Genomic DNA, 14,829 nt, shown 5'->3' on the forward strand with positions numbered 1-14,829 from the left:
CAGTTGCTGGGAAAGGAGCCCATGTGATGCAGTGATTTCCTGCCTACTTCCTGGCCTCTGTCGCTTCTCGTACTCGCCTGCTGCTTCTCTCTGGCTTACACTCTCGCTCTGCCTGTCACTTAATGTACTCTGGAGAGGGAGCACCATGCTGCGCCGGAAGCCATCCAATGCTAGTGAGAAGGACCCAGTGCAGAAGAGGAAGGTGAGTGATTGGAGAGGCAAGCACCAGGTCCTCACCTCTTCCCAGAGCCTCTTCTTGCCCAACAGATTGCTAGTAGGGGCACAACAGCAGCACTTGACCAATGGGATGAGACTGGAGAGCACCAGGGCCTGGATTGCTTACATTTCATGCTAGTCCTTTGTACCTATTGTTTTTAGAAGACTTTGGGGGGGGGCATAGTTTGCCAGCCAGAGGCTAGGGGTTGTGGATTTCCTTAGCGCATGGGTAGGCAAACTAAGGCACGGGGGCCAATCACCTTCTAAATCCAGCCCGTGGACGGTCCGGGAATCAGCATGTTTTTACATGAGTAGAATGTGTCCTTTTATTTAAAATTCATCTCTGGGTTATTTGTGGGGCCTGCCTGGTGTTTTTACACAAGTAGAATGTGTGCTTTTATTTAAAATGCATCTCTTGGTTATTTGTGGGGCATAGGAATTTGTTCTTTCCTCCAAAAAAATATAGTCTGGCCGGCCCCCCACAAGCTCTGAGGGACAGTGGACTGGCCCCCTGCTGAAAAAGTTTGCTGACCCCTTCCTTAGGGGCTACGCTTTGGTACAAGGGTTGCTGTAGCTCAGTGGTAGAGCATTTGCTTTTCATGTAGAAGGTATTGGGTTCAATCCCTGGCAACTCCAGGTAAGGCTGGTAAAAGCTTCTTAGCTGAGACCCTGCAAGGCCACTGCCAGCCAGCATAGACAATATTGAGCTGACAGTTGACAGCCCTGCAGCTCTCCAGAGCACCAAACTGTCTAGGACAGATGCTTTTTAGATACGAGTCCTCCAGCTTGCTTCATGGGCAAACTGTGGCCATCCAAGCCTTCCACCCCTGCTTTTGGGGGGTCAGTTTCCTTCAACAGGCACCCTTGTTATGCAGTGTCTGTGTACTGCATATGTGGATGTGTTTGTGTGTTTGTTTTCTGACTCTGAGCTTGTTCTAGTTTAAGTGGTATGATGGGCAGAAATCCATCAGGGACATTTTCCACACCACAGAAAACAGCAGCTGATAAACAGTGCAGCACTTATGCCAGGGCAAAGGGAAGGGGAGACTACATCTGTAACCCAGAAACACAGGAGAAAAGAGGAGTGAAATGATCAAGCCATAGAAACATGAAAGATCAGACCTCAGTGCCTACTCTTTTCTCTGCAGACAGAGGGTGCTCTTTCTTAGACCTATTAAATAAATGTTAAAGATTTTATAATATGAGTACAGTATTGGTCATTAACCTGTCAATTAAATTTGCACACATTAAAAACAAATGTTTATGAAGCAATCAGTCTGTTTTAGGAACAAGAAGCTGCATTCATGCTGACTATTGGCTCCATCTAGTTTAGTATTATGGGACGCAGGTGGCGCTGTGGGTTAAAGCCTCAGCGCCTAGGACTTGCCGGTCGAAAGGTCGGCGGTTCGAATCCCTGCGGCGGGGTGCGCTCCCGCTGCTCGGTCCCAGCGCCTGCCAACCTAGCAGTTCGAAAGCACCTCCGGGTGCAAGTAGATAAATAGGGACCGCTTACCAGCGGGAAGGTAAACGGCGTTTCCGTGTGCGGCTCTGGCTCTGGCCCTGGCTCTGGCCAGAGCAGCGATGTCACGCTGGCCACGTGACCCGGAAGTGTCTCCGGACAGCGCTGGCCCCTGGCCTCTTAAGTGAGATGGGCGCACAACCCCAGAGTCTGTCAAGACTGGCCCGTACGGGCAGGGGTACCTTTACCTTTACCTTTACACCGGCTAGATAGCAGCTCTCCAAGGTTTTAAGCAGGGATCTTTCCGGGTTGTACTTGAAGATGCCAAGGATTGGACCTGGGACCCTCTGTATGCAAATGTAATGCCTTATGGCTGCGCTATGACTTTCTCCCAATTTTTAGCCTATTCTCATGTGTTGCGTAGCTTGCATCATCTTCAAAGCTGCTTTCCTACTGGACCTAAAACAAGGTGTTTGTCATCTACAGCTTTTATATATTTTCCAAACAGCAGCCTGATTGATTTCAGGGCATATTATTTCCCATTTATCTCACTTATTAGTGGATTAAATGTTACTGCCCCTGTTTCTTCCTCTCTCATTCTTTGGGGCATGCTGTTCCCCTCACCTCTCCATCTTCTCCAGTCACACACACACACACACCCCTTTCACTTCCTCATTTCTCTCTTCCAAAACCAAACAATGGTTCAAATTCCCACAGAACAGCACCCCCTATAGAATATCTTCTTTCTGGCTTCTTACTGTGGGGCAGAGCTTTGCTAGGCAACAACCTACCTCATCAGATGCATCTGTTCTCGGATGCATTTGATGAAATGGGCTGCAGCCCCTGAGATCTCAAGCTGCAACTCAACTACAGACCGCGAATAGAGCTGTCATTGCACGGTTTCGTTGCGGCCGCCCCACCTGGGGAGCCCTCTGAGCAAATCAGTTCCGAGTTTTGCACAGCGCTGAAAGCTTGCAACTCCGAGAAGAGCTCAAGCGAGCCTTCCTACGTGTGACCGGAGGGCTACCGCAAAAGAATTGACTGTGTGTGTTTTTGGTGTGACAGGCTGATAGTCCTGCTCAGGGGGGGCGGGGGCACTGCGATGATGAGCAGCTTTTGCATCGGGGCGGAGTTGTGGGCTTCGTATTGTGTGGATCTGGTGTGGGCTTGCCAGCAGCTCCCAGCTCCCCACATCCACCCCTTCCTCCTGCTTTGCTTATGCGCCGAGGCGTGAACTCTGCTTTGCAAGCATTTGCATTTCCAGATCTCAAATGCGCCACCGCGTGCGGACACACACACGCACGCACGCAATACCCGTCCTCTGACTTCGGCAGCTTCTCTGTTCGTAAACTAAGCCCCACCTCCCGCACACCTTTGCCGCTCTAGCGCTTAGGCTCGAGAGAGCTTGCTGTTGTTGGTGGTGACAAGCCACACGCTTCATTCGCTGAGTGGCGATTTTTGTAGCGACCTTACAAAAAGAAAAAAAAGAGATGCACACCAAATGTGAAAGCGGGAACGGCTAGGTTGGCTTAAGGCCAGTGATTCGTCCGTGCACCCGTTTCCCGTCTCTGACGGCGGGCAAGATCCAGAGCAAGGTATTAATGCAATGCATGTACAGTGGTACCTCTGGTTAAGAACTTAATTAATTCCGGAGTTCCGTTCTTAACCTGAAGCACCGCTTTAGCTAATGGGGCTTCCTGCTGCCGCCGCGCCGCTACCACACGATTTTTGTTCACATCCTGAAGCAAAGTTCTTAACCCGAGGTACTATTTCTGGGTTAGTGGAGTCTGTAACCCGAAGCGTATGTAACCTGAGGTTACATATTGCGAGATGAGAGGACGGGGGACTCCAAGTGATGCTAACACTAATTGGAGAGAGAGCAGGACAGGAGCGACTTGCTATTTCCTCTTACCAAAATGTACAGTCAGGTCGTGAGCTGGCGAGGAGCGTAGACGTGCAGCTGTCTACGGTACTTCCCTCGTAACAACAGTTCATGCTTCCTTAAAAAGGCCTGCTTCCTTCCCGAGCCACGCCTTCCCACAGTTCCCCATTTACTCCCCCCCTCCCCAGCCAACATATCAATAACAGAGCTTGATTTGGGAGAGGTTGTTGTTGTTTAAGGTCGCCAAGTTAGTACCCGCTCCAGCTATTTTGGACTACAACTCCCATCAGTCCCAGCTAGTCTGACGTGGGTGCCACCATCCGTGTGCATGGCACTTCATAAGAGGCCAGGTCTCTGCCCCGCGGAGCTTTCAAATCTAAGGTAAAGGTAAAGGTACCCCTGCCCGTACGGGCCAGTCTTGACAGACTCTGGGGTTGTGCGCCCATCTCACTTAAGAGGCCAGGGGCCAGCGCTGTCCGGAGACACTTCCGGGTCACGTGGCCAGCGTGACATTGCTGCTCTGGCGAGCCAGAGCCGCACACGGAAACGCCGTTTACCTTCCCGCCGGTAAGCGGTCCCTATTTATCTACTTGCACCCGGGGGTGCTTTCGAACTGCTAGGTTGGCAGGCGCTGGGACCGAGCAGCGGGAGCGCACCCCGCCGCAGGGATTCGAACCGCCGACCTTTCGATTGGCAAGTCCTAGGCGCTGAGGCTTTAACCCACAGCGCCACCTGCGTCCCCTTTTCAAATCTAAAAATACTGCAAAGTGGATGCAAGAGAGGAATGAGGAAATGAGAGGTTGGGTTAACAGGAAGAATCTTTATTTTCTCCAGTTACACCAGCTTGGATTTGGTTGCAGAATTAGTTACAACATGAGGACTAGGAGGCTGAGCCTTCACATGCCCCTCCACCCGTTTCCCGATGTGTGCTTCCTGCTTTTTCCTATATTTACATTCTGCACCCTCTTGCTCCCCTTATCAGCTGTCCCTGCAGCGATCCAGCAGCTTCAAGGACTTTCCTAAATCCAAACCCAGCTCCCCTCTACCAAGTGAGAAGGAATTCAACCTAGAGGAGGAGGTGAGTACCCCCATTTATTTACCTATAACATTTTTAGGACACCTTTTCCTCCAGGGAGCTCAAGGTGGTTCTCCCAGTTTTATCCTCACAACAACCCTGAGATACAGTGACTGTCCCAAGGTGAGCTTCAGTGCTGAATGGGGATTCGAACTCTAGGCTCTAATACTCTGACCATATCACCTTTATCACAGAGCATCCGGCTCTGCCCAGGCTTATTCACATATTAATCTGTTTATTTTCTTACCCTTATTCACATATTAATCTGTTTGTTTTCTTACCCTAACATCCCACCTTTTATCCACCATGGAATGGTCACATTCTTTTCTCCAAAGAATTCTGTCTATGCACTGTGATTTGCTCAGCGTGCTGGGAATTGTAGCTACAAATCACAATTCTTTGGGGGAAGCCATGACTGTTAAAGCAATATAAGTGTGTTTTAAATGTATGGTGCTACCAGGCAACATCTATATGGCTCTGACCACCAGTTTCAGCAAAGCAAAGAGTGGTCTCATGTGCCTTGGGACCATACCTGTTCCCATCCATTGCCTACAGTCAGTCCTGCTCTTGCCTGCCTTGGGCTTCCGCTGCTGCAGCCCTGAATCAGCTGCATCACATTTGCGTCTCGTACTGCAGCTCATGTTAGCTTCTCCTACCTGTGACATCCCAGAGCTGTTGGGACTCTCATCAGCCTCAGCCAACATGGCCATTGGTCAAGAATGGCAGGAGCTGCATCCCAAACAACATCCAAATGGCCACGGGTTCCCCATTTCTGGTTTATATTGACAATGTTAGAGCTCCTGCCCCTTTCAAGGGATGTCGCCTGGTCCTTATTTCCCCTCTTCCGTGGTTCCTGCACTATCCAAAACGCTGTGCTGTCCATCTCTGTCCCATCTCAAAAGCTACAGTTCAGCAACTGCGCATATATTTACGTGCACTTCCCCCCTTGTATTCAGTGGGGAAAGGGTGTGTAGACAGCTATGCAAATAGCTCAGCCTGTCTGAAAAGGCAGGCCTCATCATATCTGTTGCTGGGGGCACATGGAAGGTTTGATTCACCCCATCCCACACCCAGCAAGTAGGCATCCTCCTCCTTTCCAGGCCAGCTGCTCTCAATACTTTTCCTCTTCTGTACAGGTCCCCGAAGGCAGTCAGACAATCTCTGTGCCCAGCCCAGATGACTCAGGCCGAAGCAGCACCTCAAAGCTGGGTAAGAGATGGAGAGCTGCCATCTCCCGGACCATGAACAGGAAGACTGGCAAAGCAGCCGCCAAAGCTCTCGCAGAGCAGGTGAGAAACGAGGCAGTGTGACCAGCCGACTTTCCTTTCCCACTGAACCTAAACTGCGTCATTGCCTAAAGGGAGAGGCTTGCTCTTTTCTTGTTCTTTTCTCAGCCCTCATGCTTGCGAGGGGAAAGTAAATAGGCAGCAACAGAAACGAAGAGCAACGCCAGCGAAGAGGCTCTAGGGATAAGCAATAGGCCCCTTGTACAGCTGCCTGGTGATGTCAATTCATGCAGCAAGGCCTGGGTCTCGTGTCTTGTGCGAAACAAAACCACCAAGGTCTGTGATGCTTTGACACCTTGGGTCAAGGAGCCAACAACCTTATGCTTTCAGCACCTGCTAAAGACTTTTCGTTTCACCTAACCCTTTATGGAGTAGCTTGCTGGCTGTGCATTTTATTGTCTCTTACTTGGCCACTGTGGTGCTTGAACAGGTTTTATTTCAGTGGTTGGCACCGTGTGCCTTTTATCCTTTTCTACACTGCGTTGCGATTTTTTTGGATGCTAAGTGGCTTATAAATTCTTTATTAATAATAATAATAACTCTTTGAATACTTGCCCAGAGCCTGATAAGACTGATGCCTAAGCACCAAACAAGACATGACATTTAAATGCATCATTAATCACTGTTTGTTTGTTTTTTAAAAAATTAATAATTAATAACAGGTGCAGAGATCCATGAGCTGCTGAAAGAAAGCACCAGCAGGAACTTTCCTTCTGAGCTTAATAGCAGCTTGGGCAAGGGGATATTCATCTAGAGCAGGGTTTCCCAAACTTGGATCTCCAGCTGTTTTGGGACTACAATTCCCATCATCTCTGACCACTAGCCCTGCCAGCTAGGGATGATGGAAGTTGTAGTCCCAAAACAGCTGGAGACCCACTTTTGGGAAACCCTTATCAAGAGCACAGGGCAGGGGGAAGAAATGGCCAGAATGCTGCAGATAGGAAGCTGACTTATACAAAATCAGACCTAAGGTCCGGCTAGCTTGGTACTGTCTCTACTTGTTAATGCTTTCTGGAGTTTCAGACAGGGTTCTCTCCCAACTCTACAAGGAGATGTCAAGGATTCAAATTAGGACACATGCAAAGCAGATGCTCTGGCCCTTCTCTGTGTGGGTGTGTAAGAACAGATACACGATTGCTAATGACATGTTAAGTACCCACAGCTAACCATGATGTTTAGGACTTTAAGGGAGAAATCCAGGTCCCGACTCAGCAGCATGGCATCTGAACACTTATGTAGGATTTACATACCATATTTTGAAGGGAGTGACATAATTCATGATACCCTCTAAAGGTTTGGGAGTGGGGAGAGAAGGAACATACGACCAGTAATTCCAAAATATATGGGCCCTAATAGCTCAGTGATGGACCACTGGGCATGCAAAGCACATGTTCAGTTAAAGGGTTGCCCAGCTGGGAAAGACTTTTGGTAGTTGGGGGAAGAACAGAACCGAGCAGGATGCTACAAGAAAACAGGATCTAGACACTAGACCTGAGCAAAGTCAATCCACCCGTCTGTCTCTTCTTCAAGCGCAAAGGGGTGTTCATTGTGCCTTATTGCCCTAATGCAGGGGGAGGCTGAAGACGAGGCCGCTGCATCTCCCATCAGCAGCCCCACTGAAGACGAAGGCCCAGTCTTTCCAGAATCAAGTGAGGAGACGAGCAGCTCTCAATCACCAAATGGTGAGTCCAGCATGAAGGCTTAGCACTGAGGCTGGGCTATATAAACACTTCGGACTGCAGACAGAAGTTCTTATAAGAGGACGCCTGTCTGTACAAATAAAACCCCACAACACCAAGCTTCCTCCATACAGGAAACGAGGCATCATAGAGAAGGATTTGAACATCGCTTTTTTCCCTTGGCACACTAGCTTTCTGTTTGCAGGGATTTCTTTTTCTGGATGGAGGAAGCAGGAGAAATACCACAAGCTGGAGGGTAGCTTTATATCAGCACACACTGAATGATGTGGCTTGGCGAGATCTCCTAAACCCTGAGTAGCTCACCCCCTGCTGAAAGGGGAGGAGGCAGTTTACATCCATCAATCACTATGTCTCCATTTCACTGAACCTACCAGAGGTCCAGTGTCCAATCTTTTAAGCCCCAGCAAAATCCACCCACTACAATTTCTTCCTTCTGATTGGAACCTCTACTCCTGCAGGGACTGAATTGTCCAATCCCAGACTGATGGGAAGCAGCTGCAGCAGCAGCAAGAAGGGAGACGAGGCCAGCCCCATACCCTACGTTGGCCCTTTTTGTGGAAAAGCCAAAGTTCACACTGACTTCCTCCCCAGCCCGTATGATAAAGACTCTCTGAAACTTCAGGTGGGTAACAATGCAACACTTGGCATTTATCTTCCAATGCAAGTCTGCAAAGGCAGACCTGTTCTAGCAGAACAATCTCTTTCGTCATCAGCCTACAAAGGAAATATTTCATGCCAAGTTATTGATCAGGCCAATGTGGCATCATCCTGAAAAATGGTGACCCATTGTAGGATTAGGACTGTGTAGCAAGAGTTGGCTCTCCAGCTGTTGTAGGACTCCCAAGTCCCAACACTGCAGCCAGCATGGCCAGTGGTCAGAGATGGACAATATAGTCCAGCAACACCTGCAGGACCACAAACTCCACAAACTGGAGCACTTTAACAACTGAGAGGGATAAATTAAATAAAAAAAAAACCTTTGTCATTTCTCAAGTGTTGGTTCTGGCTGTCTTCCCTGCACTCGGTATAATAGCAGGTGAGAAGCCTCTCTTTTTTTTCAGCCAAAGGGCCTCATTCCCTTAGGCAACTTTCCAAGATCAGCACAGCAGGGGTGAGCAAGACCAGAAGCAAAAAGTGGGTGCAGCAATAGATGTGTGACCATTACTTGTGTACAGCTGGCAACACCACAGCAACATGAAGAGTGAGACTAGTTTTCAGAGGAAGGCAGTAGCTTGACTGAACCATACCTGAAGGTCACAGAAACCCCACATCCTTAGTTTGGGGGTGGGGGGGGGAGGAAGTAGGGAGATACCAGGCTGATACCAGCACCTGTGTTCCTGTAGGACTGAATAGTCATGCTGTGTGGTGCTGTAATATCAGCTAAGAGATGTGATGATTTTGCATTTGGCATAGAAAGGAGATGTCATCCACATCATTGCAAAGGCACCTGCAGGTACCTGGACTGGTCTTTTGAACAACAAAGTGGGCTCCTTCAAGTTCATCTATGTGGACATCATCCCAGACGACCCTGCGCCAGTTGCAAAGAGCAGTTCGCGAAGCAGGAGCAAGAGGCCCAAACCCAAGACCTTGCATGAACTGCTGGAACGCATGAATCTTGAGGTGAGGATGTTGCCCTACCAGCAGAGCAAAACAGCAAGGCTTTTTTGGTTTGGGTTTGTAGTTCAGGGCCTGGGCACACATTTTGCATGGAGGAGATCTAGGGGTCCGTCTCTGGAATCTCCAAATATGGCTCGGAAATGACACCTGTCTGAAACTCTGGGCCTCACTGCTAATTAGCAAACTATAGTTAGATAGACATTGGATGGGCTAATGGTTTGACTTGGTGGAGTTGTTTTTGAGGAAGGTTTGGAGGGTGCATGTAGCTCTAGCTCATTGCTGGCATTTTACTGTACAGAGAGGCTAGGAACAAATGCGATTAACCTGCCCAGGCTAGCATATAGTCCACATATGTACATACAGCCGTAATTCATTCCCCGTAAATGAATGATAGGCCAGCCTGAATTTTAGCAGCCTGAGTTCAACCATATAGAGCTGTCATAGCCACTGCATAAAAGCTCTTGCAGCTTGTACAAATGTGCAGCAATGAAGGATCTAAACTTATTGGCAAAAATTCCACAAGAACTAGCACTTGAGCTCCATTGCTGAATATCTGTTCTGATTGCATCTATTGTACAGATGTAGTGTATTTCTCCAAGCTGCTAGTCCCCACTTTTTAAATCCTCCCTCTCTCTATAAAAACATTTATTTATGTTGTTGCACAGAGGCCTCTGTCAGAACTGTTATAGCCTCTACTGTTGTTTCTCCCTTTGGGGGTTTACAATGAGACTTACTTCTTCAGCAAAATCTTTTATCAGCATGTAGGACCCTAGGGCAGTTGTTGGGGACAGGGGCTAGATCCTTGCTTTAGACTCCACTTGAAGAAACAATTTGCTTCCTTAGCACTGGGTGATTGGGTCTGGTAGCCACCAATAAATTTCCCACAATGCTCAGGACTTCTGGGGCATTGTGGGAAATTTAAATGGAAGCAACCACAGCCCAGCACTGATCAGAATGCTGCTGTGACCAATTTCAGGTAAGTCTACCAGAGTCTACACATGAAGTCCCCCAGTCACTGAACCTGGCTAGCTGCTCATAGCCAGCACATTGATGTTCTTTCCCATTCATCAGGAGTATGCCTCTACATTGCTACTGAATGGCTACCAGACCTTGGAGGACTTCAAAGAGCTGCAAGAGACCCACCTGAATGAACTGAATATAACTGACCCACAGCACCGTGCCAAGCTGCTAACAGCAGCGGACCTCCTGCTTGATTATGACAGTAAGTGCTTTTATTAAAAAGCTTGTTTCTTCCCCTCCCAATCACAGACTCTTTAGCAGACCTTCTGCTTTGCCTGCAGAAGGTCCTAGATTCAATGCTTACCATCTCCAGTTAAAAGGGTCAAGTAGCAGACAATAGAAGATACCCCATTCTACTTGAAATCATGGGAGGCTACTGCATTCAAGGGTAGACAACACTGGCCAAATAATCTGGCCTCATGTCCAACAGCTTCCTATTTTCCTACAGGTGGGCTTTCCAGTAACAATAGTTGCTTTCTCTCTCCCCAGCAAGCAGTGAGGCTGAAGATGAAGGAGGAAGCTTGGGGGGCCCTGGAGAGCCAAAGGGAGACATTCCCCGTGATTCTGGCTGCTTTGAAGGGACAGAGACACTGGACAGCGGGCGAGAAGACTCTAAGCTGGGGGAAGAGCTGCAAAATCTCTCTCTGGCTGGCTCACGCTGAGAAAAGGTTTTTCCTTCTTCGTCCTTGGGGTTGGTTTGGCAAATGTAAGCAGTCATCCAAAATGCGCCTGCCTCCAAGACAGAAGATACAGCTGCAAAATCAAAAGCTCCCTCTTCAGAAAGAGCAAGAGCATTGCTGCAGCCTTACTACTCCCGGAGTAGTGGCTGGATAAATCAATAAATCTGTCAGGTCCCAGAAACTCTGCCTTTCCCCAGGCTAGAAATTTTAAGAACAGGTTTTTGCATTTAGAAAGGCTTGTTGTTTAGCCTTCTTGCATGCAGTTGGCTCAAGCTGTCCCCCCACCACAGGTACTGAGAACTATTGAACATGCTGCTGAGCTGAGGATGGTTACTGTTCTCCCCATAGGCTCGGTACCTTCTGGCTCAAAGGACACCCCAACCCCCCTTACGCAAAATACAGAACCGACACAAGAGGGGTCATGACTGAAGGCTGGAGGTAGAACTAAATAACTGTGGTCTGTATCCCTGAAGAAGAGCAGCAGATGCAGAGATTAATGCTCTGTATGTAGCCACTGCTTTCCCCTTCTTTGTGTTGTGGAATGGAAAAAGGCTCCCCAGGAGGAATGGCGACCTAAAAAGCAGGGTGACTTGCTCTAATGTGGGGAGGAAATGAAGATGGACAATTTACTACTTTTTTGTGCTTTGAATATACCCATAATTATCTTGTTTAAAATGACGTGTGGTACTGCAACAAGAGAGAGAAAGCAGGGAAGGGCCATAACTCAGTGGCAGAATGCATGTTTTATACAAGGACCGTCCCAGGTTTGATTCATGGCATAGCCAGGTAGGGCCACAAGATGCTTCCCGTCTGAAACTCTTGGGATGCTGCTGGCAGTGTGGACTAAAGCTCGATGGACCATTGGTCTGGCTAAATATAAGGAAGCTTCCTGTGTATCTGGTCAACATCAGGTAGGTGTAATTCACAGGCCAGCTGAGCTGCCTCTGAGAAGCAGCACCATTTGGATTAGGAGGTCTGCACTTTACTGGCTGGGGATGTTGGGCTGTGTTTGGCAAATTGAACCAGGGTTTCTTGGGGTAAGATTTAGCATCTTTGTACAGGATCCCAATAAAGCACATTTACCCCCCAAAGCACAGGTCTGGTACAGTGCCTTTTTGGAAAAGTGGGTTTAAAACCACCACCCTCTACCCAAGCAGCAGAAAAAAGAAACCCTCCACTCTGCTGTGGAGTGAGGCATACTGGCCCCTCTCACATAACTGTGACAGCCAGTTCATCCTGTTTGTTTCCATCAGCCCCTCATCCAATTGCCCTACACCAGCCTACACAGAAGCCATGTCTTATGAAAACTTGAAGGCAGTTCTCCAAGCAGGCTTCCATGATAATGACTGGCAGGAAGAGATGTCATGTATACCACACAAGGTTTTCCCTCTTTGACAACAGTTATGGCCACTGATTCAGTGTGGCTTCTCTGTTTGTATCAAAAGGGTGGTGTCCTGGCAAAGTACCACTTCACAAGGCAGGCTGCCTCTTTTTTTACTGCGGAAGATTCAGTTTAAAGTAAATGTTGCACTATAAACAGAGGCAGGGGAACTACCTACAAGCCTAACACCAATAATGGAGACTAGCAGTGGAGACAAACTGGTGCCAACGCAACACACATAACACACCAGATAAATTCCAATACCTTCATTGAGATCAGAGGAGCACACCAAAGCATCAAGGCAGCCAGGACCATCCTGCTTCCTGGAGCAATTTGACACAGTACATTATAAAATATAATCCAAACAATATGGTTGCAACACTTGAGATTTGGTCAGTAATTGGGGAAATACGGGAGTAGCCTCTACCTTTGCCTCAAGGAAGGAGGGCAGCACTGGCAAGGCATCAAGCAATGATTGTTGGAGGTGCATCTGTCTATTCCTGGCTCCCACCATGCCCAGTGGGGGAAATAAGGAAGCTACATGGACCACACCACCATGTTAGAAGAGGAACCACCTTTCTCTCAGTCACTGCAGGGGACTTGCTAAACTAAGGTTACCAGATTTTTTTCAATGAATCCGTGGACACTTTTCAACATCAATGGATTTTGTATGGGGACTGATTTGTAAATCCAGGGACTGTTCCCGGGAAACAGGGACATCTGGTAACCTTATCTGGTAACACACTGATTCTACCCCTGCAGATGAAGAGAGCACAAACTTGGCCAGAGTGCTTCACTACTTAGAAACATAGTGGGAAGAACTGGTGATGTGACTGTCCTAAGCCAAGTGGGAATACACTGAGATATAACCTCTCACAGCTGCAGACCATCAGGGAGAGGTGAGGGGAAGATAAGCTTCTCTGCTCTCCTGACCTGAACAGTTAGCTAAATCTTAGGAATAGGCTAAGCAATGCTCTGCTCCCACCTCAAAGATGCTGTTCACTGCACTTTGGATATGGTCTACTCAGTGACAGCTGAACTATGTTAGAATTGCATGATGCAGGAAGAAGGCTAGTTTTTTCAGGGAGTGAGGGTTCCAGCTAGTTTTCTCCCCAATGTAATTGGCTTCTTATGCGGAGGGAGAGTTTTTAAAAAGAAGCATGTCCCTACCAACAGTCTGACCAGCAGCCACAAAATTATCCTATGGTGAAGAATCCTGATGATGTGCAGTTAAGCTGTATGAGTCTTGCTTGAAATGGCACTGAAGGCTACTCCACCCACTCACCCCAAACATACTACCACTCATTCAGAGCCCTTTTTTTGGCAACTCCCCTCCACTTATAAACAAGGAGGGATTGGGAGGCACAAGAAGGTCTGAACAGAGCAATTACCATTTAGCCAGATAATACAAAGAGCATCACTCAACACTGGATCAACTGAGCTGAAGAGCACCAGGTGGTTTATGGGCCACAAGGAAGTTATGGAACAGGACATACCTCCTATGCCTGTATAGTAGTATCCTTTCCAAGCAAATGCAACTGGCTCTTTTGCTCCCAAGTCACTTTACCACCTTGTGGTCCACCCTGCCCCTTCAGTAGCCCTGACTGAGCAGCTTAGCAGAATGGAGGGGCCTGCTTTTACCAATGCTACCTCAGAAGACTGGAATGGTTGGGAGGAGGGACTGAGAGAAGACCAGGAAGACATACTAACTGGGATAAAAGAGGAAAGAGACAAACGTACCAGAGTTTCAATATCTAGACAGATAGAGGGAGTTGGGGGGCAAGGACAAGCTAGAGCTCCCTTGGCTGGTTGTTTGATGATTTAGGACCACTTGGGGTTCAGAGGTACCATATGGCACAGTCTGGCAGGAAACATTTGGGAAGGAGCGCTATGTAGAAACCTGGTTGTCTTATGTTCCCATTATCAACTTGGCTCTGCTGGCTGCTGAGTTCAGCCAACATAAAATACTGCAACCACAGGTAGAAAGACAGTACAGAAAAGTGCCACCAGCTCCATCTTCTTCCCAGCTGGCTCCACACTTCAACGATGTCAGGCTAGAGAGGCACTCGCTTAGTAGTGTTAAGAGACCAAAGACAGAGGAAGTGGGCCTGCCCTAGGCAGCAGCAATTGCCTTTTGAGGGGGGAAGGGTCCCTCAGCAGCATAGTGGGTGCTCAGCATCCATTAGAAAGGGGAGTGCTGGCACTCATCAGTTTGTAGACACAGGTCACAACCACTGGTGAACAAAAAGCCAAAGGGAACAGCAAGGCCACTGTCCTGCCAAGCTGTTTCCTGCCCTGGTCCTCTCCACAAGGAGTATGCCAAACAAAAACAGCGTTCATGTCCACTTTGAAGGCTAGTGCGTTGTCTGCTCGTGATCCAGGGATGGAACAGATGGTTCTGCTGCAGAAGGGGGCTGCGCTGTTTCCTGTGGCACCTTGCCTGTTGGCACAGGGAGCTGGAGAGGAGAAAGGAAAAAAAGAGGAAGAAGAGAATGAAGGGTGAGTCACAGCAG

General features: G+C 48.4%; 2 protein-coding genes across 8 annotated transcripts in view; one reads left to right on the forward strand and one right to left on the reverse strand.

The window, feature by feature from the left end:
• Nucleotides 1–14,829, forward strand: part of SASH3 (SAM and SH3 domain containing 3) — a 17,003-nt gene continuing 2,174 nt past the window's right edge. The window contains exons 1-8 of one of the 2 annotated variants that reach the window (XM_079962346.1): nucleotides 1–202; nucleotides 4,540–4,635; nucleotides 5,769–5,921; nucleotides 7,489–7,600; nucleotides 8,077–8,240; nucleotides 9,032–9,238; nucleotides 10,307–10,457; nucleotides 10,745–10,923. In XM_079962346.1, the coding sequence (XP_079818472.1) occupies nucleotides 146–202; nucleotides 4,540–4,635; nucleotides 5,769–5,921; nucleotides 7,489–7,600; nucleotides 8,077–8,240; nucleotides 9,032–9,238; nucleotides 10,307–10,457; nucleotides 10,745–10,917 (1,113 nt within the window). In that variant the 5' untranslated portion in view covers nucleotides 1–145 and the 3' untranslated portion in view covers nucleotides 10,918–10,923. Of the gene's footprint in view, nucleotides 203–4,539; nucleotides 4,636–5,768; nucleotides 5,922–7,488; nucleotides 7,601–8,076; nucleotides 8,241–9,031; nucleotides 9,239–10,306; nucleotides 10,458–10,744; nucleotides 12,027–14,829 lie in introns of those variants that run through there. The other variant, XM_079962345.1, reaches the window with a different exon arrangement.
• Nucleotides 12,568–14,829, reverse strand: part of ZDHHC9 (zDHHC palmitoyltransferase 9) — a 21,652-nt gene continuing 19,390 nt past the window's right edge. For all 6 annotated transcript variants that reach the window (XM_079962343.1, XM_079962338.1, XM_079962339.1 and 3 more), the window contains one exon: nucleotides 12,568–14,772. In XM_079962343.1, the coding sequence (XP_079818469.1) occupies nucleotides 14,671–14,772 (102 nt within the window). In that variant the 3' untranslated portion in view covers nucleotides 12,568–14,670. The remainder of the gene's footprint in view (nucleotides 14,773–14,829) is intronic.

This window comes from Podarcis cretensis, assembly GCF_951804945.1.
Source record: "Podarcis cretensis genome assembly, chromosome: Z".
In the NCBI taxonomy this organism is placed as follows: Eukaryota; Metazoa; Chordata; class Lepidosauria; order Squamata; family Lacertidae; genus Podarcis; species Podarcis cretensis.